Source organism: Microtus pennsylvanicus, chromosome 4 (genome assembly GCF_037038515.1).
Source record: "Microtus pennsylvanicus isolate mMicPen1 chromosome 4, mMicPen1.hap1, whole genome shotgun sequence".
Classification (NCBI taxonomy): domain Eukaryota; kingdom Metazoa; phylum Chordata; class Mammalia; order Rodentia; family Cricetidae; genus Microtus; species Microtus pennsylvanicus.
In genome coordinates this window covers 109,894,238-109,919,797 of record NC_134582.1, presented here as the reverse complement: position 1 = coordinate 109,919,797, position 25,560 = coordinate 109,894,238, and the positions used below count along the sequence as shown (strand labels likewise).

At 44.1% G+C, this 25,560-nt stretch overlaps 1 protein-coding gene across 2 annotated transcripts in view; it reads right to left on the bottom strand.

The window, feature by feature from the left end:
• Positions 1–25,560, bottom strand: part of Pou6f2 (POU class 6 homeobox 2) — a 361,642-nt gene that overhangs the window by 27,330 nt on the left and 308,752 nt on the right. Inside the window, exon 5 of one of the 2 annotated variants that reach the window (XM_075970147.1) lies at positions 18,989–19,129. The exons of the other annotated variant lie outside the window; for it this stretch is intronic. Coding sequence (XP_075826262.1) covers positions 18,989–19,129 — 141 coding nt within the window. The remainder of the gene's footprint in view (positions 1–18,988; positions 19,130–25,560) is intronic. 2 annotated transcript variants of the gene reach the window in all.

Below are 25,560 nucleotides of genomic sequence, written 5' to 3'. Positions count from 1 at the left end.
GAGCTCTGCACCCTGCATCCTCCCCTCCCTGGAGCTCTGCACCCTGCATCCTCCCCTCCCTGGAGCTCTGCACACTGCACCCTCCCCTCCCTGGAACTCTGCACCCTGCATCCTCCCCTCCCTGGAACTCTGCACACTGCATCCTCCCCTCCCTGGAGCTCTGCACACTGCATCCTCCCCTCCCTGGAGCTCTGCACCCTGCATCCTCCCCTCCCTGGAACTCTGCACACTGCATCCTCCCCTCCCTGGAGCTCTGCACCCTGCATCCTCCCCTCCCTGGAGCTCTGCACCCTGCATCCTCCCCTCCCTGGAGCTCTGCACACTGCATCCCCCCCTCCCTGGAGCTCTGCACCCTGCATCCTCCCCTCCCTGGAACTCTGCACCCTGCATCCTCCCCTCCCTGGAGCTCTGCACCCTGCATCCTCCCCTCCCTGGAGCTCTGCACACTGCATCCTCCCCTCCCTGGAGCTCTGCACACTGCATCCTCCCCTCCCTGGAACTCTATATACTACATCCTCCCCTCCCTGGAGCTCTGCACACTGCATCCTTCCCTCCCTGGAGCTCTGCACCCTGCATCCTCCCCTCCCTGGAGCTCTACACACTGCATCCTCCCCTCCCTGGAGCTCTGCACCCTGCATCCTCCCCTCCCTGGAGCTCTGCACCCTGCATCCTCCCCTCCCTGGAGCTCTGCACCCTGCATCCTCCCCTCCCTGGAGCTCTGCATCCTTCAATCTCCCCTCCCTGGAGCTCTGCACCCTGCATCCTCCCCTCCCTGGAGCTCTGCATCCTTCAATCTCCCCTCCCTGGAGCTCTACACACTGCATCCTCCCCTCCCTGGAGCTCTGCATCCTTCAATCTCCCCTCCCTGGAGCTCTGCACACTGCATCCTCTCCTCACTGGAGCTCTGCACCCTGCATCCTCCCCTCCCTGGAACTCTGCATACTGCATCCTCCCCTCCCTGGAGCTCTGCACCCTGCATCCTCTCCTCACTGGAGCTCTGCACCCTGCATCCTCCCCTCCCTGGAGCTCTGCACACTGCATCCTCCCCTCCCTGGAGCTCTGCACACTGCATCCTCCCCTCCCTGGAGCTCTGCACCCTGCATCCTCCCCTCCCTGGAGCTCTGCACCCTGCATCCTCCCCTCCCTGGAGCTCTGCACACTGCATCCTCCCCTCCCTGGAGCTCTGCACACTGCATCCTCCCCTCCCTGGAGCTCTGCACACTGCATCCTCCCCTCCCTGGAGCTCTGCACCCTGCATCCTCCCCTCCCTGGAACTCTGCACACTGCATCCTCCCCTCCCTGGAGCTCTGCACACTGCATCCTCCCCTCCCTGGAGCTCTATATACTACATCCTCCCCTCCCTGGAGCTCTGCACCCTGCATCCTCCCCTCCCTGGAGCTCTGCACCCTGCATCCTCCCCTCCCTGGAGCTCTGCATACTGCATTCTCCACTCACTGCAGTTCTACATGCCCTACTGAACACTGGGGTTAGCCTTCCACAGTCTGCCCCTTATGTTCTCTATCCTTTCCTCTGTCCCTGCCCTTTATTCTACTCACTGTTAAGGTCAAGATCAGCTTCTTTACTCTGTAGACTAACAACCTCAAGCAAGCATCCTGACATGCATGTGGTTGAGAGATCAGACTCTGGAGACAGGAAAAGAGGATGTCATCCTAGTCAGGCCACCAACCAGTCACATTTGTCATGGTACTTCAGCCTCTCAAAGGCTTCAGAGAGCTAAGTCAGTCAATAAAGGGTTAAAACTCTTCAAACAGCGGCGATGTGACTATGAGGACTGAAATGAGAATGATGAGATACCCAGCTTAAGTGGAAGGTGGTGTTAGGGGTTTCAGCCTCTGTGCTAGGGGTACGCCCCTGCCTTCGCCCCCAGTGGCTTTTGTCATCAGCAAAGGGATCATGTGGTAAAAGTAGGAGGCAAGTAGTTCGATATGGTTATGGTGATAGAAGACACCATGTCCAGGAGCGACAAATGTCCATGGTATCTACAGAATCTGAAAATGGGGACTGATTACGCACTGCGAGGGACAGGTTTAATTTACAAAACCTCAAGGGGTGCCATAGGGTATGGGTGTGGGGTTATTTCTCCTACACATACTAAGCATTGCACTACAAGTTGTCACCGATGTCTGTTCCCCAGTTGTAAGCCCTGGTGACCTGGTCCATGACTTCACGCTCATGTGGCGTTCTAGTTCATCCTTTCTGAACTGAGCTGGGGATTAGCCAGGTCCCTACTTCATACATCAGACACAAGTGCTGAGAGGAACTCTGGGGAGTAGCCCGGGGGAGTCGGTAGGTGACAGAGCTGGAACGGTGTCCCTGAATGCTTGCTTTTCCATATGCCTCCTGAGTCCCACCACCTGGAAGACACTGAACGCTGAATGTTGAAGAACTCTAGCTCTTAGACAATGCTCCAGATCCTGTTCATAGTTATCCACTGGCTGATAAACTCCCTGTGGACCCAGGTCAAAAGTGATGGTGTTTTCTACTGCACATCACTCACACAGGGCTTTGAACGTGGTGTCTCAGCAAATGGGTTTTCAGGGAATGGCTTTAGGACTCTGGAGTTCGGGATTCCAGACGCAGGTGGGATAGGGGGAGAACCACCAGACTATTGCATTTGGGTGGATAGTTTTGGAGAGCCCCTTTCCCCAGCTGTTATTGCTTCTAACACAGCAGGACTGGGGGATGGCAAAAATGGAGAAGCTGTGCACTTCTGAGGTATCAGCAGCATTTGCTGGTGGATGGGGATGAAGGTCAAGCCATTATTGTGGAAGTGGCCTGGCCAGCCATCCCTTATGGGCTGTCAGGCTTGCAGGTATCCTGAACAAGCATGCAATGTCTGTCTTGCAGTGACAGCAATGAACATGTCCCATCAGTGCAAGCAAGGTCAGGAGGAGTCCACATCAATAGATCATAATGCATAAGTACTTTATTGATGAGCGGTCTTACATTAGGCTAAAAGCCAGTTCCTGTGACCCCCACAGGTATTGTAAGAGAGACACCGGATTAGCCTCCTGTCCTAATCTATATTGGATATGGATGGCCAACACATGCACCGTGAAAACTCAGCAACAGACCTGCCCACTCCAGCTGCCTGGAGTGTCTTAGACCTTGGCTTCCTGATCCCTCTGATTGGCTGCAGAAGCTAGATGCATTTAAATGCAGGACTATGGGTTCTATTTTAGGCAGGATGTCAGTGCGTTTAGGAGCTTGTGGGAGTAGGTAGCCTGAGAGAATGCCTCAGAGTAAGGCACGGCACATGACAGCTATAGAACATACTGTGATAAGAAGAGAGGCATCTGGCCTCGAGATGATTGACATGAGTATGTGCTGACTCTGTGGTAATGAGATGCGCTTTCTGGGTGAAAGAGGAAACAGACAGGGAAATGCAGCCGGCTCAGCAGCCTCTTCTCTAGGAACAGCCCCACTCACCAACACTGAGCTACAACTGAAATGCTTGTCACTCCGTCTCCACCACCTCTCCTCTCTTCTTACCTGGCTATGAGCATCACTTATGGATTAGACGGCAGTCGTGTCAGAGGCAGAGGAATCTGAAGTTGCCCAGTGGAAGATGCTGTTTAATAGAGTCTGGATGTGAGATTAGAGATGGTGCAGGGATGGGTGTAAAGTCAGGAAGCTTTTGGTGAAGTTACACATCCCTCTGTTGTTGTTGTCTCCCTTTCAGAGGCATGGCTATCACGTCAGCATGCCAAGCACTTGCCGGCGCATGGTGGGAACTTTGTAATAGCCTCCAAGGTGTCAAAATACCCAGTTTTAATTTGCTTAAGTTTGTTCAATGGTAGAGATGATCATACTCTAGGTTATCTAAAAATTCCCTGTTGAATTATCGCCCTCAGTCTGACTTTGATTCCTCTTAGCATTTCCACACCTGTAATCAGAACACCTCCAAAGTCTGTGGGGTTCACAGAGGCTCCCACGAGGGGACAATAGGAGCCGAGGCACAAACATCTGAGACTTCCCATGCTCCTACCACTGTTCAGTTACCGATGGACATTGTGTCTCAAATTAAAGGCCTTGTGAAATTCAGGGGAAATGTCTTTATCTATATTTACTTCAACTAAGTCAGGAAATTAAAACTGAATCTGGCAACGCTATAGAGAGTTTCTGGTTTGGGGATGAAGGAAGAAAGCGTACTTTTAAAATTAGCTTCTAAGAGAATTTGAATACCCAGCTCACAAAAGCTAAGAATTTACTGCTGAGAAGAGCTGATGGAAGGTTACATTGCTACAGAGACAAGGCAAACAGGATCTGGCTTCTGCTCACCCCTTCCAACATTTGAAACTAGTTCATACTCCCTCAAATTATAAAGGACTCAGGTAGAGCAGCCGCATAACCGTGGACTCTTTTCTGTTTGAGTACGGAGTTTTGGGTCGTAGTGGATGCTAAATAGATGTGGTTGAGACAGGGCAGGATTAAAGTAGTATCAAATGCAAAGATTCTATCAATCAAAGGAAGAATCCAGCACTAAAGGAACAAGTAAGGGCTTTGTGAGAAGAAGGTCTATATCTAAGTGGTATGTGTTCAAGATCAATGGGGATGAATAACTTATTTTGGAGGAAGGAGTTCTCTACAGAAGATGCAGGGACTAAATGAAGTTTAGGATGAGGTCAAACCTAGTAGAAGCAAGTATAAAGGTAAGAGGCATGAGGATGGTGGGCCGATCAGCTTGGAGGCAAGAGGAAATTGAAATATGTCAACCTGGAAAGGTTAAATTCCATCCAGTCAAAGACTTATGGTAACTGGGAGGGGGGATGGGTCTCAGTTTATACAGGCTGGCCTTGTACTTGATATTTAGTCCAGGCTTACCTTGAGCCTGATCCTCCTGCCTTAACGTCCCGAGTACTGGTATTATACATGTGTCATCGTTCCTGATGATGAGTGGGTTTTGTTAGGGGCTGAGGAGGAGGGCTGATATGGACCTGTTTCAGGTATGAATACAGCAGTGTGGGCAGAATACTCTCAAGTGGTGAAAGACTACAGACCAGATCAGCTGTTAGGATGCTATTGAAGTCATCCAAGTATGAAGCAAAATGCCTCAATGAATCCTTAACACAGAGGATGCTTGATTCATTGGCTTTCACTTCAAATCACAAAGTGCAGCCTACTTCATGTCTAGCTTGCAACATTAGAAATTTTTGAGTGAAGTTATTGCCCCATCAATCCCACAGCAAATAGCTCAGGCATCGTTTGCAATGATAGTCAGTGCCGTTGCCCTGACTCTCCACCTGTAATGATTCATCTCTGATGAATGCTTTAACCAGGCTGAGGCCCATACTGGTATTATAATGATAATTTGTGACTTGAAAGAGTTCCTGTTTCTCTAACAGGGAACTTAGGTGGCTGTTGCTGTTTGTGTCTGCCCATCCAAGGAAAGAGTCACAACTGAGGAATAAAGTTTATACACAAGAACAACTAAACAAAAACCATTCAAATGAATGGTGTTCGTTGGCACAGATATCTAAAAGACTTCCGTTTCCATCATAATTTGAGTGGATTATATGCAGTCGGGACTAACATTATCTCAGAAGCAAACAATGTCATCATGAAGGTTGTTTTGGGACTGTGGCAGAACTAGGAGTTAAAAGCCATATAGCTTCTCGGGCTGTTATTTCAACACCGCCCTGCACTTCAGCCTAACAGGAATTCACAGGGATGAGTGAAGTCTGAATTAGGGAGGGGTATGAGTGAGTGCATTCACTGTCAACACGCAGATGACATCAGCTGCAGTCTTAGGCTGATGTCACAGAGGCCCAGGCACCCAGACAAGTCATTTGATGGGCCACGTGTTGCCACAGTCTCTGATATGCAGTTAAGCTCTGCCAAAGGAGTGTGATGGCAGATGTCACCCTGACAAGTCATTTTGTTGCCATACTTTAAAAACGAGAGCCTGTCAAATGCTGTTTTCGGTGATTTCCTCGGGTCTGTCTGTGCATTAGCAGAGATACCCTTTTCCATGTATTTGTGACACCCTAGCGGTGTTTGGTCAAGTGGCTTTTGTAAACAGTAGCATCGTTTCATCCACCCTAGAACAAGGAACTGAGATGTTGTGAGGTGCTGATGCTAATGGAGGCAGCCAATCACGTGGCCCATTCTTTCCCGTCTGACCACAGTGATCCTTTCCTAGCTCAAGCATTGTGTTCTCTTTTTCTGGATGATGGATTCATTCTAAGCTCGTTGTCATTTCAGGTTTAAAGCTAACTTTATTGGAGTTGTTTTGGCATCTCTGATTAGGATATTTATTCTAAGGGAAAGGAAAATCGCACTGTTTTATACTAATATTTATTTTCCAAACTGTAATCTAGTGTTTCCTTGCATTTGGCTATGTCTAAGTGAACAAGAGCGCTGAAAAGGAAAATCACAGCTAATCTGAGTCAGAGAATGGGAAGGCATGGAGGACGCAGATGGAGGGAAAGGCGTGAAAGGAACGGTCAGAGAAAGACACTTGAACAGAGAATAGGGCCCTTTGTCAGGCTGTGCCTTTGGCCTCCTGGAACGCCAGAAGTTTCTGTGTTCATAGGGTCCTGTGGACTGATTCCTAATGTCTGTTTTGACAGTGTGGCCAGAGGTGGCATTGCCAGGGCTCTGGATCTCAATATTCTAGACCTACTTCAAAGATACATGTTTTACTAAGAAGGAATCACGAGAAAGAATATTTGAATGTGTTTGTTCTACTGCTTCTCTTGTGGATGTTCCAGATACATTCCACTTGTAAATATCCTCCCTCACACTTGATGTCTTTCCTTGCCAGAGTTAAAACTCCATTGGATGTTAAAAGGTTTGGCTTCAACGTTAGGAACATAGAGACACACAGACAAAAGCACAGTGCCGGGGGCATGGGGATCTGTAAGCTGGCACTCTCTGCAACAGTGTGCTAAGAACAGTGTGCTTGGAAGTGGATGCTGGAGGTTCAACAGAACAGTAAGGACAATCTCCTCTCCTCAGAACAGCTTAGGTCCATTAAAGGGTAGTTCTCTTAGTGGGTGAAAGACGGATATGGTGGAAGCAACTCCCTCCTGACTGGGAGAGCTCGTGAATGGCTTTGCCTCTGTGTCTCAGTCTGCTCCTCTGTAAAATGGCAAAAATTGCCTCCTAATATTGTTACAAGTCCAAAATGAAGCGAGGCATGCAAAGCATTCAACATGGCTTTACCCAGCAGCCGGGGGCTCATCAAATGCTCGTTCAGAACTTTTGTTTCTGTTTTCGTGTGGCGGCTCCTGTACATTTTACTAGGTTGCAAAAATCACTTTCAACATCTTTATTTTGAGACTGGCCGTGAACTTGCAATCCTTTTCTGCCCCAGTTTCCCAAATGTGGTGATTACAGTTTCCCACCACATGTCTTTGAGTTATTTTAATATCATAATCTCACCATGAAAAGAGTTCACCATTAAAAACAGTAGCCTACCACAAAGCATAATGAAAGGTTTCCCGTCTTAGGGAGGGAGGCATTATAACGATGTGTTTCAAAAGGCTTGACTGCATGCTGAACCCATGGACGAGGCCACTGCAAAGCTGTCAGGCAGTTCCAGAACACAGAACTCCACAGTGCAATTAGACACCGAGAACTCTGGATTTCTCTGTGTTTTCCTCACTCCCAGGGTGACCTGGGAGTTTACCTCAAGGTTAAAGTACTTGAGTGAGCTTTCTCTCTTCAAATTTATGTTCTATAGCTTCTACAGATTTTGAAATAGGAGGAGATAGAGACAAAGAAAGAGAATGTCTGGAAGGGGGAGAGAGTGTGCGTACTCCGTGTCATTGTCGGGAGGGGCCATCCACAGCTGGAGGGGACAGGATGACCACTTCTCTAGATTCTACTGCGTGGGTCTGAGTCACTTCCCACCTTGTGCTAGAGCACCCCTTGTGGCATGAGCAGTGTGTTTTTTTTTAATTAAAAATTTTAAATGCATCATAAAATTTGCATTTGCGTATATATCTGCAATTATGAGATTTACTGTTTTCCTTTACTTGAGGTCTACAATCAAAAGCTAGGAAATATTGATAGAAAAAATTGATCCATCATCTAACCAAATGATTAAATGAAACTTACACCAATGATGTCATATTCAAGTCAGAAACAAGGAATCACGAGCTTCTATGTGTAGGGATAAGTCACGCCCCTAAGGGGGCATGTTCGCCTTGGGCTAATGTAGCGGCGCGTAAGCGAATGCAGACAGATTGTAAAAATATATATACAGCTTTAATGGAGATTTACAGAACCACCGTTCCTGCAGAGACCAGGAAAGCAGAAGCAGTGGCTGGGAGCACGCTTCCCAAATTTATAGGCAAACATTGGCCCGAGGCGAACACGCCCCCTTAGGGGCGGGACTTATCCCTACATCTATGCTCTATTCTTAGGACGGATGGCGGACAGCAGGCTTAGATGGCTGCCATCAGTACAAGCTTTAGAAATGTATCAGATGTCTACCTGCCCTGCACTGAAACAGACTGTCGAAGTTTGGGTTTTAGACGGTTCATGGTTGTCCCCATGGTCCTGGGTTTACCAGCACAGTTTTTACTCATCTAGAAAGTGGGACAATAAAGGCAAGAAACAAGGGAGATGATTTTGCAAGGTATCACCTCTTCTGTTGTCAGAGTTCAGTGGGGGCATTTCTGTAGTCTCTGCACAGCTCCCCAGCAGGTAACAATGTAACTTATTCAACGTGGTGGTATTTGGAGGTTATGTCTTCAGGAAGGATATTGGTCAAGATGGCAGGCTCCATATGAATAGATCCACTGCCCTTATAAAAGGGACTCCCATTTCTTATCTTATTTCTTATTGAGATTTTTAAAAGTACACTTTAGTCCATAGTTACTTATTACAAGGGCAAAAGTAAAACCTTCTGAAAGCAAATGAATTCCCTTAAGCTGAATAGCATGGGATTTAACTTCTAACTCCATACATTATTTTTCTTTGATTATTTATTTGAATAAATAAGTTTAGTTATATTGGGAAATAAGGAAATATGTATGAAACGGAGCTAACACTTCTGTGTCTGAGTCTCTTCAGTGATGCTAACATTTCCTTTACATGTATCCACTAGACAGTAGAACTGCCTGCGAAACAGATGATGGCAAATTCTAAATGATAATCAGAGTGTTTTTTCTTCATTGATTCTGCTTTTAGGTGGTTCACAAACTAAACTAAGAGTTGTTTTCTTTTTCTCCTATCCTGGTTGTATTGTAGAGTATGTAGGTTGTATGTATTGCAACATAGTTCCTGTTTGCCTTTCAAGAAACATCACAACTGGGGTGAAGCCCTCACTTTGCAGAAGGACCAACTTCGTCCGCCTTTACCTGGCTTTCCCCAAGACTTAAGTCCTAATACCAGCTAAAAAATCACCACCAACAACAAAAAATTAGAATTAGGGAAAGCATTTCTGTTTCTATTAGTTGCTGCCAGATTAAGTGACTAAATCTGATTGAAGCTATTTATTGCTTGGAGGAACACCTTGACTCCTAGCCAGCAAACATCCTCTAACAAAGCCTTCCAACTAAGAACTTCCTAGTTTATATTTCATCCAAAAAAGGAGAAAGAAATAACTAATAGCAACAACTAAACAAAAACAAAAAATAACCCCACAATCAATCAACCAACCAAATAGAAATAAATTGGGGACCAATCATAATGAGCTCCAAATATTCCTAATTTACTCTTTATTGAAATAGGCCCTGTTTGGTGAGAACAGGTGAAGAGACTGCTTGGCAATTGCTCAAGAACGTGCTATGCATATTTAGTGCCTCCTGGTTCTGTGTTTATACCCAGGAAGAGCACCAGGCTGTAAAGTTGAATTTAAATGAGGATAAACAACAAAACAAAACTCCAAGGAAAAGGAAGGGTGGGGAGCGAAGCCCCTGGAAGGGCTGTTAGTGATGCACCTGTCTGTCATCGCCCAGGCCCACAAGCCCAGGATGATGCATGGGATTTTTTTTGTGTGTGTGAAGAAAATGCCCATTGTTGTGGCAAAATTAAATGTATTTTGATACTTGCACGCTATGCTTATCTATCTGCTCAATCGGAAAAAAAAGTTGTTCTCATCATTCTAACACTTATTACTTTTTCAATTTCCTGTTGGTAATGTTTTCTTAATGTTCTTTAGGGTGAGACCACAGAATCTCTCATTTCTCACACAAAGACTGAGACTCATTAGAATTATGCTGATGAGTTTGTCTTATACAATTGCGAACTCATTGTCATAGGTGGCCAATCTCCAGCCAGATTCCCCATGATCAGCCAGTTTGTGAGAAATGGCAACTCCAGTGGTGGCTTCGCAGAGCTTTCTTATTTCTATTTTAAATCTCTCTCTCTCTCTCTCTCTCTCTCTCTCTCTCACACACACACACACACACACACACACGCTTACTCTAGTCCTTCGTTACTCTTCTAAATTCTTTATCATGGGAACAGGTGTTAAATTTACAAACCATTTCCTCCTAATGCAGTGGGCACGTGACATTGTGGTCTCAAAATCAAAATGAGCTTTCTGAGTCCTGGGTGACACAGTGTATCTCAGTTTTGTGTTCATTTAGTAATTTTTGCATCATGTCTTAAATATGTGCATCCCTTCTCTCAAAGATGCCACCCATTATATTAAAAAGCCGAAACGGTTATTTTCTAGCCAAATGATACTGAAAAGATTCTTATGGTTCAACATCTTCCATTTCTAAGTTGCAGTTTCTCAAGATCCTTGTAAATTGAAAGCAGACTTTATTTAGTACATATATCACTTCTCTTGGCTTCTGGTTGTTTAGTAAGGCTGGCTAAAAAATGACTTTAAGATACAACAAAGAAAGGGGAAAGAGTTGTTTTTTCTTTTTTCTTTTTCCTTATTCTAGGGCATGAGAGGAAAACAAGAGTACTTAAAGGAACTGATGGTTGATAACCCACTATGGCCTTGCCTTTTGGTTAAACTGAGTACTCTTGCTAGGAAGAAAGGCCAATGCTGCTGTGTACAGAAACTGTTTGGTGTTGGTTGGAAGCGGGGAGGAGGGCAGACTAGACATAACCTAGGCGGGGCTGCTGCTAATCTTGAGAAAATAAGATTTCCCATTTGCTAATCATGTGGGTAGCAGACTCCATATTGCCACGCTGGTCTTTCCTGCGTGTTGGAGGGGGCATGACAGATGTGGTCAGAGGAAAAGTGTGCGGGCGTGCTTGAGACTCACATGACTCATGCGACTCAGCATGGGAGGCCCAAGTGTTTAACAACCTTTATTGTGTTCACACTTTACGCTAGTTGTAAATTTTTTAAAAAAGATGCTAAAGAAAGGTAAGTAACTGGAAGCAGTCATTATCACTTGACAACGGGAGATGGGGTGACCTTTAAAAACATTTTCACATAACACTTTGATATATTCAATGGGTATTACCTTGGATCAGCTGACCAAAGGGAATTAAGTAGATTAAGTATACAGACACTGTGTTGTGGGATGTCTCCTATCCAGCAGGCACAGTGTTAGACATGTCAGCAAGCTTATGCTGAGAGCAGCTCTGCTCAAAGACAATCTGGGTTTTGAAGCAACAGATTTGGGTTTCTATCTAGGCGCTTTCATTCACTGGGTGGCTCTGGAAAGCGGGATAACTTCCCTCAGCCTCCAGTCCACCCATCGGCTGGGAACTGGGATAACAGTGAAGAGCACAGTGAACATGGAATGAAACACTGAATCTGTGTCAAATGCTTACTGAAGACATCTTAGCATACCCGGAATACCATCGGGGCCATGGACGTCATTACTACATCATATTCGCTGTGTGCCAGGTGCTGTTCTTGGCTCTTGGGGTGCATTAAGAAGAAAGCAAGAAGCTTGAATTGTTCTCAGAACATGGGCTAGAGAGCGTTTTCTTAGATCAGACAAAACTGGGCTTGGTTCCTGCCATTTCTCCCAGGGTGACCTGGGAAGCTCTCCATCTCTTCAGACCACATCATGCAGTGTTGGGAAAGTGATGGAGGAAGGTCATTAGCTATTAAAGAAACTGCCTTGGCCCATTTGCTAGGCCAGCCTTTTACTCCAGGTGGAGTAAACAGAACAGAATACTGGGAGGAAGAGGAAGTGAGCTCAGATGCCATGCCTCTGCTCTCGGGGGCAGACGCGATGAAGCTCCAACCCAAGATGGACGTAGGTTAGAATCTTCCTGGTAAGCACACCTCGGTGCTACACACATCAATAGAAATGGGCCAGGCAGTGTTTAAATGAATACAGTTTGTGTGTTGTTATTTCGGGGTATAAGCTAGCCAGGCGGCTGGGAGCAGGGTGGCAGGAATGCAACCCGCAGCTCCTTCAACAGGAAAGATGAAGTGGTTGTGACATGTTGAGGGCTAAGGGCCAATTGGCACCGACTGCTCTATCAGTGGCAGCCACTCACTAATTTCATTATTGCTGCAAATTGTGGTCTTCCTAACATCATGGCAGAGAAGAGGAACCTGGCTGAGGGAATGAGATGCCTCACCTGGCCTTCAGGGGTGTGTTGGGATGGAGTGAGAGCCTTAGATGGGCAGAGCTGGGACCAAACTTGTCCCAACTCTGAGTCTCAGTGTCTGCAACAGAGCCACCTGTAGCCACACTTCCCTCAAAACTCCGCACCCATAGGGTCACTGCCCACCAGGGTTAAACACCAAGACCTTCATCAGAGTTCTGGAGAGCGAGAATTCAGACACCACCAGGACTCCATTGGCTGGTCCCTATAGTAGACCGCCGACCTGTCATTGCAGGTTATAAAGTTCAAAGAAAGTTAGCCTGGGGACAGGCAAGCATTAATTTGCCAATCATTTGCATGTTGTGGGTTCCCGGTAATTCTTGAAACGGTTTGAGACCCCTTGTTTTTACAAACGGGCTAACAGGCCTCACGGGGTAGAACGGAAGTCAGAGCAAAGCTCTGGTGGCAGAGCAGCGTCTCCTCGCCTGAGGGATTTCTACTTTCAAAAAGCATTTTCAAAACATGGCTAGGAATAAGCGAGAATTGCTGGCAGCAGCGTTTTTCTAAAGCATGTCCATTTTAATAAGTGTTGGTTGGGGAATTAAGAGTTAAGAAAGTTCAAGTCTGCAGCCTGCCGGCCTGACTCCACTGGTATCTCTGAACCTTACAGGTCTCTGCAGCTCAGAACCTGGAGAGAGGTGGTTAGCACCAGGCTGGGGCACCGCTATTCTGATGCCGGAGTTCTCATTTGCGGAGCATTTTGAGGGGCTATAAGGCGAGCACTTAGGGAAACAGTGCCGAAATGAACCAATAAAGCTCTTAACTGGGCTCCAAGGGCAGATTTGCTACGTTAGTAGAAGGATTGGGGTGGCTGATTGTTATTTTATCTTTATCACTGAAAAGAAGCCAGGGTGGAACTTTTAGAAAATACATTTCTTGGGAAAATACATTTCCTGGCCTCCAGAGGAATGAAAAAAGTTTCACTAAAAATGATAGTTTCACTAAAAATGATAGTTCATTCAATGGGATTTAATTATTACACCTTAAAACTTCCCCCATGACACGTGCAAATGGGAAAATACAGTTTTTGTCAGAACTATACTATTTTTGAGGAAACACAGAGACACCAACTCTGAATTTTCAACAAAACATGTTTGATCCTTATTTATGTGAAATGTCTAAATATATTCTATTGTTTTGGTATTTTAAAAATAGTATTTTAAGCATTTTGTTTTCTAAAATTAATATTCTGTAGTAAAAACATAAAATTTTAGAGAAAAGTCACAGTTTTCTGCCAACGACCACCCTTGGGATGGAGGGGAGGGTATGCTTTTTGTCTGGACTTTTTTTTTTTTTTTAAATAAAAAGGAGAACTGAGGCTGGTATGAAAATACAAATGTGTGGGTGTTGTCTTGGAAAAGTTATTTTTCTATACATTTTATGTGTTCCACTATAAGATATAGAATAAAGGAGGCTCCGTGGAGCTCCCCAGATTCCCTATCGCCGGCTTGCCTGGGTCTCGTGGGCCCCGAGCTTTATTTACAATCAGAGCCACACACTCTTTCCTCCTGTTCCACAGGGTTGGAAAAGTGTTTTACAGCTAGTGAGAGTATGGCTTTGTAAGTGCATTAAACAGACCTAATGAGACCCCTGGAGAGACTCAATAGACAACTATCAAATCAATTATCTCTCAATCTTGTGATTGATATTAGCATTTATTATAACTTCATCTCAGCTCATCCTACAGTGAGCTTATCTTAAGGAGTCTCGTCTTTCCATTTAAATTGTCTACTGATATTCATTTCAGCGACCTATATAGGGTCAGTTGCTGGGTTTTGATCTTAAAAGGAACAGCTGTAATTTATTAAATACCTCTTTTCTCATTTACTGTTGGAAAAGAGCCCCCCCAAAAGTTATATAACCTATATGAAGCTACTCTGTTAGTAAATAGGAATGTTTGTGTTTCAACAAGAACTTGGGTTTTTTAGTCACTACTGCCCTGGAGATGTTCCTCTGTTCGCGATCATACTTCAGAGGACCTTTCACTGAGAGTGGTTCTTCAGTTTCCTCTTTGGAGAGCTAAACTGTGGGGAGACTTCCTGCTGGTGTCTAAAGTGCACTTTCAGAGGTATTCTCACCTCCCCCACCTGCCATGGGGCTTTCAATGAAGCTGAGGGTTACCTTCATGCCTCCAACGACAGCCTCCACTCACGGTCATTTAGGAGCCTTTAGCCCACATCAGCACAGTGATTCCTGTTTTATCACACCAGCTTTGTCTCTGTTCTTTAGTCGTATAAAAGCTTGTGGGTTTCTGAATAACCTGTGTGGGTCTGTGTCTTTACCTTTCCTGTTCTTTTTTTTTTTTAAAAAAAAAAAGATGGGGAAAAGGTCATAAAGTGTGGTGACATACACCTGTCATCTGAGCACTTGGGAGACTAGTGCAGAGGTAACCCTGTTTTAAAAAAAGTAACTTTGTTTTAGGTACTTTTGTGTTTTATATGCTTGGCTCTTTAAAGTATAAAGGTGGGTGAAAGCTGCCTACCGCGGTGGCAGAGGATTTGATTTCATCAGCAAACAGTCATGAGCTTCAACTGAAATGTAAAATGCTTTCCTTAACCCCAGGATAAAATAAAATCTCATTTGCTTTTACTTTTCTGTAATAACGCCAATAAGGAGATATTGCCAGGGATGCAAGGGGAGCAGTTGTGTAGCTGAACAAATGGATGGTAAATCTACCTGCCAATTCCTCAAATACTATTAGGGGCACGCACGGGTCCATGCACTCTCCACCCTCGGGCGCACTCTTTGGAGAAAGGTTGAGATACCCTAAGATGACTTAGCATCCAACTGCTGAGACTCACATGTTTTCAAAACCTTCATCTACGCACCAAGGGAAAATGTTCATTTTGATTCACGTTCATCTTGATTAGCATTTATGGACTGGTAGCTCTGAGATATAACATGTGACTGACCCCATTCTAAGTACTTTAATCCAGTGAAATGACATCAGGATTCCCCTGCTTTTCAGAAGAGAAATCATGGCACAAAGAGAATAAAGAGGCCAACCAAGGTTTCTTGGCTGGTGAATGGCAGCCTGGCTGCAGATCCCTTTCTGTTTGTCTCTACACCATACTGCTGTCTCTTGCTGCATATCCAAACAACACCATGAACCATGTTGTTGTTGTTGTTGTTGATGATGATGTGGCATTGTTTATTGAATCTTAGTTGTGTTCATAAACTCTTAGGTGGTATTTTTAAGACACAATCTCCTTTAATCTTCATTACCAATGGATTTAGATTGTGTGTATGTGGTGTACGTGTGTGTGTGTATGTGTGTTTGAGTACAAACCAAAGGTCAACCTTGGGTGTCATTCTTCAGGAGCTGTCTACTTGCTTTTCGAGACAAGCTATCTCACTGGGACCTAGGGGTCACTGATTAGGTTAGGCTGACCAGCAAGCAAGCCAGGGATCCTCAGGTCTCCATCTTTCCAGTACTGCTGGGATTACAAAACTGTGCTGTTGTGCCTGGATTGAAAGTGAATACTGGAGAACAGACTCAGGTCCTCACGCCTGCGTGGACAGAACTCTACTGATAAGCTGTCTTTCTAGTCCAGGGTTCACTCGGATTTTATTGTGGAGTTAGGAAAACTGAGGCTCAGAGGGCTCAAGGAATTTGTTCAGAATGTATTTGGAATTAAATCCCTCATCCTACTAGTTATTCTTTTTCTTCTTGCACAAGTCCCTGATACAGGAAGAAAAGAGAGCGCTAATGTTCTCAGCAGGGCCATGGCCAGTGTCAACAACTGTTACCAGGGGACACTGACTACCTTCTTGCCTTGCCGTGTCTGTTAAATTGTTAAATCTAGTTACTACTGTCTGCCCTTTCAATTAACAGTTATGAGAGGGCAAAGTAAGAAAAGTAAAAAAATAAAGGACAATTTTCTCTATTAGCTATGAATAGATTCTGGGGAGAGCAAATGGCAGAAAAGCTCATTCTTTAACACATCCGGATATGCCATCTATACTTTTACTGAGATCTAGTTTCTGGAAAACACAGATTCCATAGCAGGGAAGTAAAATAGCAAGACCCAAGTGGTGAGATTTCTTGTTGTTGTGACCCAAAGGCCAAGAGTCTGAAGGAGATTCAGGCATAGAATAGAGACTGGTTCAGCAGCCATGACTGTGGCCTGCAGCAGATGACTCCTTCAAGGTTAAGGGAAGGCTTGAGTAAGCTAAGCCTTTGTCTGAAGCTCAGAAAACCAGATAGAACTGGTACTTAAACCCTCCTGAGTTGGCCTGAAGGCTCATTTAGGTCTCTCAAATCCCGTCTTCTGTTGAAAGGATACAGAAAGAATCTTAGGGCATGAGGACAGGGATAGACATTTGGATGACGGTGCCCCTGCTTTATGGTTTCTGTGTGGAACAAACCTTCCTTTAAACTATCAATCAGCCCTGCTTCTCAAACCTAGGGTTACATATTAATGCCATTATTCTTAGATAAACTTCCAAATATAAAAAAGAGTCAATGTCAAGAACTCCAAATAAAAATGTTCCTAAATATTCAAGGAGGTTTTCCTTCACATCTGTCTGGGAAACCTTGATGGAGACTTTAAGAAATTAAAAATAAACTGAGTGTGTCAACCCTAGGTGGCAGGGTGTGTCAAGCAAGGCAAATTGTGCCAACATGGTTCCATATATTCGTCTCTTTTGTGTCACGTTAACAGAGGACAAAGAAACACAAGTCTCAAATGACGTTTGTCCCCTTTTATGGCAGTAGCTGTTCCCCTTAGGAAAGATGTTTACCGTAAATACAAATAAACCATCCTTAAACAACTTGTAAAATATTAATAAAAAGACTAAAATCAACTCTGATTCAGTATCTACACCAATCTGTGCGTATTCAAGTTGAGATTCTCAGGGGCTGAGAGAGAGATTATATAGGATACAGTGACAGAGGTGGCTAACAAGCCACCAAAGCATTTGAAAAGTTAGACACAGTGGTTCCTTTCAACAAAGGATTTCTCCATGTGGGGCGCAGTCTACTGCACCTGCACGTGGAACAGAAAAGTTATAGGACATGCCTATCTGCACATAGATTTGGTTTTGATCTTCAGCTCCTAAAATTTACATCTTGATGTTGCTTTATTTCTGGGCATAGCTCTAGGAAGCTGCTTCCAGCATGGACCTGGAGTACTTATGAGTTATAGCTATTAAAACCAACTTTTCCTCCACTCCAATACCCACACCCCTCCAGAAATCTTAATGTGCTTTTGAGAGCTTCAATTTAGAGCTGGCTGCATAAAATGATCCTTTGATGAAAAGGAATTGGAGCAAGGGTTAAAGCAGACATTGAAAGGTTACTGTAGAGGGCACAGTGTTCATACAACCCTCCTTTAATATGTGTGGTGTGCACCTGTGATAAGATGATTCATTACATGGGGCCTCTCTTTGACAAGCTCCATCGTTCAACCCTCGGGTTTCTGATGGGACAATCCTACACCCGCCCAGGAAATATAACAAGGTCAGCTTTTTCTTCCCTTGGGCTGTAGATAGAGATGGTTTAGCTTATAATGCATCTTTGCTTATGCTTTAAATAAAATTAAAAAAAATAAGAGTTTAAAGGTATTGCGGTTCCTGGTTTTGCAGTGCAACCGTAGCAGGGAGCTATGTAAACACACTGCCGAGTAAAGAAACATTGTTCTCTCTCTAAGCATCTTGGCCACCCTGGAAAACTGATGTTACTAAGGACCGAGGCTGGACTCTGGCTTTCCATTGGAGGGCACCGTGACATCATCAGCTTCGATTCTGCTCTGCTGTTTTTCTGTAACTTCCAGGGTTACTGATCACCGAAGCTCTATCATATGTCACCTCCGTGAACATGACATGGACACATGAACCTTACTGGAGAGTGGGTGCTCTCCTGTGATATGGGGGAGGGCTTAGAGGACCTGACAGGTTAGCGATAATCAACATGCATGCAAGAGACCTCCTGAGTCCCTGAAAAATCAGTGAGAGGGCTAGGGGCTGACTGGAAGCTGGCATCTAATGCCCCTTTCCATTGGTGACTTGAATAGGACTTTGCACTGATTCTCCACACATGCATATCTTGGATTTACCGAGGTTAGTTTAGACACATCAGAGTAACCAGCAACCCATTACATCAGAGTTGTTAAAAGTGGAAAATTAAAAAAAAAAGGAAAGCAAGGTTTCCTTTCCAAAATTCAATTTTTGATTGTTTATTTCCAAGAAAGTTCCAAAAACGAGAAAGGAATTCTTTAACTCAGGGCATAACACTAGTCATCTCACAAAACAAAACCAAAATAAAACCTTGACATTTTAGGGGGAAGAAAGAAAAATCTTGCTTCTGAAATATAGAAACACTTCCCAACCCCTCTCCTATTCTTGACATTGCTAGTAAACATTATTTATTTGCCTCAAATAGATGCAGCTACATATCACTGTCATGCAAAAGAAATCCATTCCCTTTCTGAGTTCAATCTGCCATAAAAATTCACTCTTCCTCCCATCTCCCACTCACCTGTCCTTGTGCATTAGTAACTAGTTGACCTGTGACCCCCTGAAGGCTGGAGAGGGCATTGCCAAAGGCCTGTGAGCTTGCTATGGAGCCCATGGCTGCTGCAGCAGCGGCGGCCTGACTTGCTAGAGGATTATTAACCAGCTGCAAAGAAAGAAAAGATCAGGGTGAAAACCACCACGAGGCAGGGTAACCACACAGCGACACAACTCTCCCTCCAGCTTGCTCATGCAAAGAGCCCCGAGCCCACTGCAGGGTCCCAGTAAGCGATTCCTTGACTGACTTAGGGGCCAGGGACAAGGTGGGGGCTGGACTTTGTCCACCAATGCTGGCTACTCAGTGGAGCCTTTGCTGAGGTACTCCTAGGAGGGATTTAACCTGAATCTGGGAGAGATCACTAATGAAAATTCCAAGGAAATGTCAGCCTTCCTTGAAATCATCACAATAGTGAAGCAGGATGGGCGGAGGAAATTGATGCCCACAGGATTTGGGAATGGATTTATCATCTCCGTGAGGGAATCACAGTTTCTTCAGGGCCTTTTGGGTAAGGCAGGTTTCTCACCTCAGTTCCCTTTTTGAGGTTAGAAGCAACCAAAATCAGTGAAAGCCCAGCTTCTGTGACTTCACAGAGCTGGGACACTTGGTATTATGTTGAGGAGAGATTCAAAGTCACTGGTGAACGGTCAAGCTGACAGTTGCTTCTAGCTTTACCTAGTGTGTGGCCTCTTCCCTGGGACAAAAGTTTAGCAGGAAGCCAGAAGTGGGAGACAGACCAGCACAGGCAGGAGGTTATGGCTGCCAAATTCTGTTTTTCCATGGAGACCAATTCAATATTCTTTATCCTGCCAATTTTCCACACCACAGGTTTTCAGGCCTTCTGACCATGAGGCAGAAGGGTGGCAGGAACTAAAATCTGCATTTAGGTTAATGACTAGATATAAATTCAAGAAACATTTAAACTATTTTCACAGTATTGGTTTTGATACATGAATTTCATTTGTATTTATTCTAGGGTGTTATTTTTTTCCTCCATATAGTTTCTCTCAAGTACAACAATTGTGTATAATAATGCATTTTCCATCACCGGCTTCCACATCCATGCAACTCCTGCATTTTAGCAGAGACCTGCCTAGGCTAGGGCCTGGTGGAAAAGGATTAAAGCCATACTTAGTTCAGACCTTGGCTCTTCTAGAGTTCCTATTTTATTATTGTTATTTTTAAACTTTCTTTCTACTTTTAAAATGATCTTTATTCTTCTTCCCCCCTCTCTGTTTTTCCCTTTTCTTCTTTTTCATCTCAAAAAAATATTCTGTGCTTTAATTATTTTGGAAATTTGCCCAGAGTTTTACATCATTTGTTGAGAAAGGAAACAATAATCGGAAAAAATGAAAAAAAGGAATTTAATAACTTTTTGTTAATGTATATCCTTTTCAGATTTTTTATTTACTTAGAACCAAATCTCATTGACCTAGCACATTGTTTTAGAAAGAAAAATCCACTTTAAACTCAGTGCTTTATGTCTTTTGCTTTTATCTCTCTCCTAAGGAAAAAAAAAACTATGCTTTTTTTTAAGGAGAAAAAAAAAATTCCTTCTTTGGCCTATAGAGAAACCCTGTCCTATCCCAGATTACCACCATGGGATTTAACATTCAGGGTAGCCTTGATCTTGGAATTTTGAGTATGTCTATAGAGTGCCAGTGACTATGGCTGTGGAATGGGAAGTGTTAAGAGAAATGCTCTTTGTTGTAGTCTGAATGCCCACAACAGATGGTCCATATTGTCTTCTTGATGACCTGTGCCTCTAGCACCCAGCACAGACAGCACACACCGGTGTTTCATTCTGAGTTCCTTTGCGAGGGCTCTGCTTGCATTGCTTCTATGCATGAAGCCGAAATGGTAATGAAAATTCCTGGAATCACAGAAAGAACTTCTTATCCCTCAAAGAATGATTAATTTATGTGAAGTTTGCTCTTAATTTTGAAAAGACAATTTTGTCCATGATTGTGGGTTAAATTTTTCAGTTTGTACATAGAAAATGTACAAACTTATCTTCTCTAGAAGATAGGCAGTTATTCCTGTTTAACCAAGAGCACACAATTTGTTCAATTGTCAAGCACTTATTTGATATATTCTAGGTCAACGAAGGTATCGTCTGGGAAACAATGGACCGACCGTCTGGGTGGAGCACAGTAATGGAGACTGAGAACTCCCTGCATCTCAGACACCAGTGTACTGTTCACCATTGTCCTTTGTGTTTGCTGCAAAATCTGAAACTTCACAGAGAACTCATTTTGAATATAAAGCCAATAAATTACTTTAAAAAAAACTGCCAAGTCTTTGTGCTTAAGGGTTGGAAATGGGGAATAGGTGTTTGAGAAGATTGCTTAAGCACCATGAAGGTGTGTTTGGTTTACTGACATTTATTTCCTCTGTGCCCTGGTCTTATGATTTCCCTTTCCTAATGACATTTCTATGTGTCTCTGCATGTGAACACATGTGGGTATGAGTGCTTGCATGCATTGTCTTTCCATCTGAAAGGGGAAAATACCAACGTAGATGATTATATATGTGATATATTTGCTCCGTTTTGCAGAACTAACCCAGGTTTTATATATTCTAGACAAGAACTTTGCTATTGAGCTGTGTGCCACTAGCCCCAAATGACTTTCTTCATTCCTGTCCAGCTAGCTCCCTGCTTTGTGTTTGTGAATGGCGTCTGATTCTGGGGAGATGTCTGCCTGGCTATGTTCTAGAGCTAGACTACCGACACCCAATGTGGGCCTAGTGGTACATACAAGTCAGTGTGAGAGTGACTTAGATGGTGTTCGTGGTCTATACAGTTTCACAAATACTTCTAGGCCCTTCTGTCTGTGACTTCCTGGGCAGTGATGCACTGCCATTAAGATAAGTGGCAGGGGATGGAGAACAGCCATCACCTCCGGCCATGTCATCCTGTGTTGTTCACAGTCACGTCACATTAGCAGTGTTCCTATCACTGTTTCTTCCTAGCTGGAGACTCAGGGTAGATTTGGACAGCTGTGAGCTCATGCACGATAAATGCATATAATGAGCGCAGTGACGTTCCAGGGCCACTTGGGCACTTTGAGGTGGCGGCCAAGTTTATGCCTTCATAGCTTTCACTGCCAATGCACCTACTAGGAAAAGGCAGCCTGGGAGAAGTCTGACTGTATCACATGGTGTATTTTCAACAGATCAGTTCAGGACATGCTGGTTTTGGTGTGTTCTTGTTATAAATACAGGAAGGCTCAGAGGAAGGATTTGCTGCTAATTCTCGTTTTCCCGTGACATCCTGAGCACATCAAGCCGTGGCTTTTGAGATCCACAGCTTGTCTAATAATCCACTCACTGAAACACCCATTTCCTAAGACATTTCCCCTTTTAGGGTTTTACAAAATAAACAAAATAATTCAGATGCAGTTGTGTACCACTGAAATAGGACATGGAACCTCACCTTTCCCCTGTCCAGGCAGGAGAGAGTCAGGCAGCAAAACCAGGTGGTCTCAGTAGATGTAAGAAATTCAAACCTTGTTTTATATTCTGGATAAAATCGGTGGGGAAATGAGAGCACCGGTAAGAGTGGGATGAGAATCAGACGAGAGCGTGCCGGTGAGAGCTCTGGATACACACCCGTAGCTCACGCTGATGACTCTCCCACCTTCATGCACATTTTACTTTCGGGTTTTCTGGTTTTGTCTGTTTGTTTGTTTGTTTTCAGCAGGGTCTTCCTCTGTAGCCCAGGATGGCCTCAAATGTTCTGTGTATCTAAGGATCACCTTGGACTCCCGATTTCCCTCGTCTCTACCTACAGTTATTTATTTCCGTGTTCACAAATCACTATGGTGCTGATCTCAGGAGAATAAATGCATATTTTCAGGTTTAGATGCATTGCGTATCTCTTTGTTGTTTATGGACATTAGATTATGTTGGAAAAATTAACGAAGTCATCCAGAGAGCAGCCTTCAGAGGCACCGTGGACGTCATCTACAGATGTCATCTTCAAGGATGTCATCACAGCACAGAGCAAGGCTTTCTCCGTTTTTCTGAGGGGTTGCTATCCTGCATCTTGGTAAAAGACTCGTGTTTCTGAAAGTTGAATATAAGCAGTGACAACATTTTTAAAGAAATCACTGGTTAAATTATAAGAGTAAAACTCATTTGCATAAATAGGACAGCACGCTGATGCAGTTTAGCTGTGACATGTGTCTGAATTTTTGCCTATGTCCCAAGAGGGCTCTCTGGAGTCACAGGCACAGAGCCTTCCTGGTGCTTAAGGGCCCATGGTCCAGGGTTCTATCATTCTCCTTAGGAGCCATGTGGATTTCACAGAGTGTGGGTTTAGGAACAGTTCTTTTTGCTACTAACTTTTAGTTTAGAGTCTGGGTATGTGATCCCATTTCATTTTAAATGAGGAAGCTGAGAAGCGCATTTATCACAGCTGACTCCTCATTTAACGTCCAAATGACTCGCTGAGTGTTTAGAAACAGCCAGGAAAATATTGCAGTGTTCAGTTCATCTATGTAATTAAGACTTTGCTTTTCCTTTTACTTATATGTGGGAAAGAAGCACATCTCTTGTGTTTTTGGGATTCTTTAATCAGATCAGTACTTCTGCTCCTCAACTCTTAAGGTGGTGAGGGGAATTCACGTAGACACGCATTGGATGTCTGTTCCAATGAGCTACTTCCCCTGTGTTTTATGCAGCGAGGCTTTCACCTGCTCTATGATTATTGCTGCGTGAGACCCCTAGAGCAGTTGGAAACCATTTTCGAGTGTTTTCATACTGAGCTGATCCTTGGCTCTCTCACTTCCTGCTGTATTGTGGAGATGGTTCTGTGTTAAACGCTGTCTGTTCAGTTCAACATCTGTCATACAAACAAAGGTCTTCAGTGATCTTTCGGGTGAGGTGTTCTGAAGCGCTTTACTAACCTAAAACCTAAAACACTTTGTTGTCATAAAATCACACTGGTCTTCATACTTCTGAAACTAATCTTAACCATCAACTGACAAGCATTGTAGCTTACTACTTTCTAATACCTAGTCATATTGCCTAACTGGAATTTTAGCAGATAATGTGATGTGTGTGTTGATTCCCTAGCCACAGGTCAGGGACGAGAGAAGTCTGGTCCTGCAGAGTTCTGGAGTGTGAATGGGGCCTCGTACCCAATATGAGGAAGCTGGGGCTTCATCTTTCACACCTGACAGGCATCACGTTAGAGCATCCTGTGAGCAACTAAGGGCTGGAAACCCCCAGGTGTGGTTGACCCTTGGCTCGTGAGGTAAAATGAATTCTGTAGCCTAAGCAAGCCCTTGGAATGTGATAGTTGTTGAAGCAGAGGGGTGGGAACGGCTCGTGAAAACTTGGAATTCCAATCAATCTCAGAGATTTTGTGACGTGACAATAAACACACAGTTGGTCCTCACCCTCTTTAGTTATCATACAGGTCTTGAATCCTTGGCACTTCTGAGTGTTATAAGGACAAAGAGCAGCCGTATATGCTTATGGCCCCTTTGTACCTCACCCGAGCTTATGCTTATGAGTTGGTTCCGGCGGTTGGAGGCTGGTTGTCAGGAGAGCCATCGGGATATGCTATCAGAGGCTTAGAATTCTCAGCTCATCCTTTTCCTCCAGGGACTGAAGAGGGCCTGAGAGGGTACTTGCTGATTTCAAAGTTATAGTTGTGTGTACACTGGGTTTTGGAGGGTTCATAGGCTGAAAGGGAGGTGACTGTGCCTCAGACCACCTAGAAATAGAAGCTCTTACACTCAGGACCCTCTGGCTCTCGCCTGTGCATCCTTTTTATCTAGTTCAGCCGTTCTCAACTTTTCTAATGCTGTGAGCCTTTAAATACAATTCCTTGTATTCTGGTGATCCTGACTGTAAAATTGTTTCGCTGCTATTCCATAACTGCAATTTTGCTACTGTTATGAATCATAAAGTAAATATCTAATATGCAGGATAGCTGATATGAGACCCCGAAGGTGACACAACCCACAAGTTGAGAACCACTGATGTAGTTGAATTGTTCATTTGCATCTTTCTAATATTCATAACCAGTAAACCTGTTTCCCTTGCTCTGTGAGTTATAATACCAAATTATTGTACAGGAAGAGGGACTGGTGGGAATCTGAGTTGTAGCCAAAGGAAACGGAAGCCGGGATTCTCTGAGGATGCAATACTTACAGTTGACATATGTAATATGCATGCATGTTAGGTGTGTGTGTTGATCTTGTGAGGTTATGCATTTTACTTATGATAATTAGCCTCAGAATTGAATTAAACAGTAGGAATTATTGTCAGTGTTCGCAGGGAATTGGAGAATTGCTTGGTATAGGGAAAATAGCTAAATACATTGCATGGCAGAAATATAAGTAAATCAACAGGTGTCCTTTTATATAGTAATGTGTATGCTGAAGGTACAGACATCAATACAGCCTTTCACTTATTGATTTCTTAGTCAGTACTGAGCGTGTTTAAGGCACTGTGTGGTAATGAATGACAGACTGACATGTTTCCTCTCTCATGGGACTTACATTCAAATAGGTGAAGAAATTTGG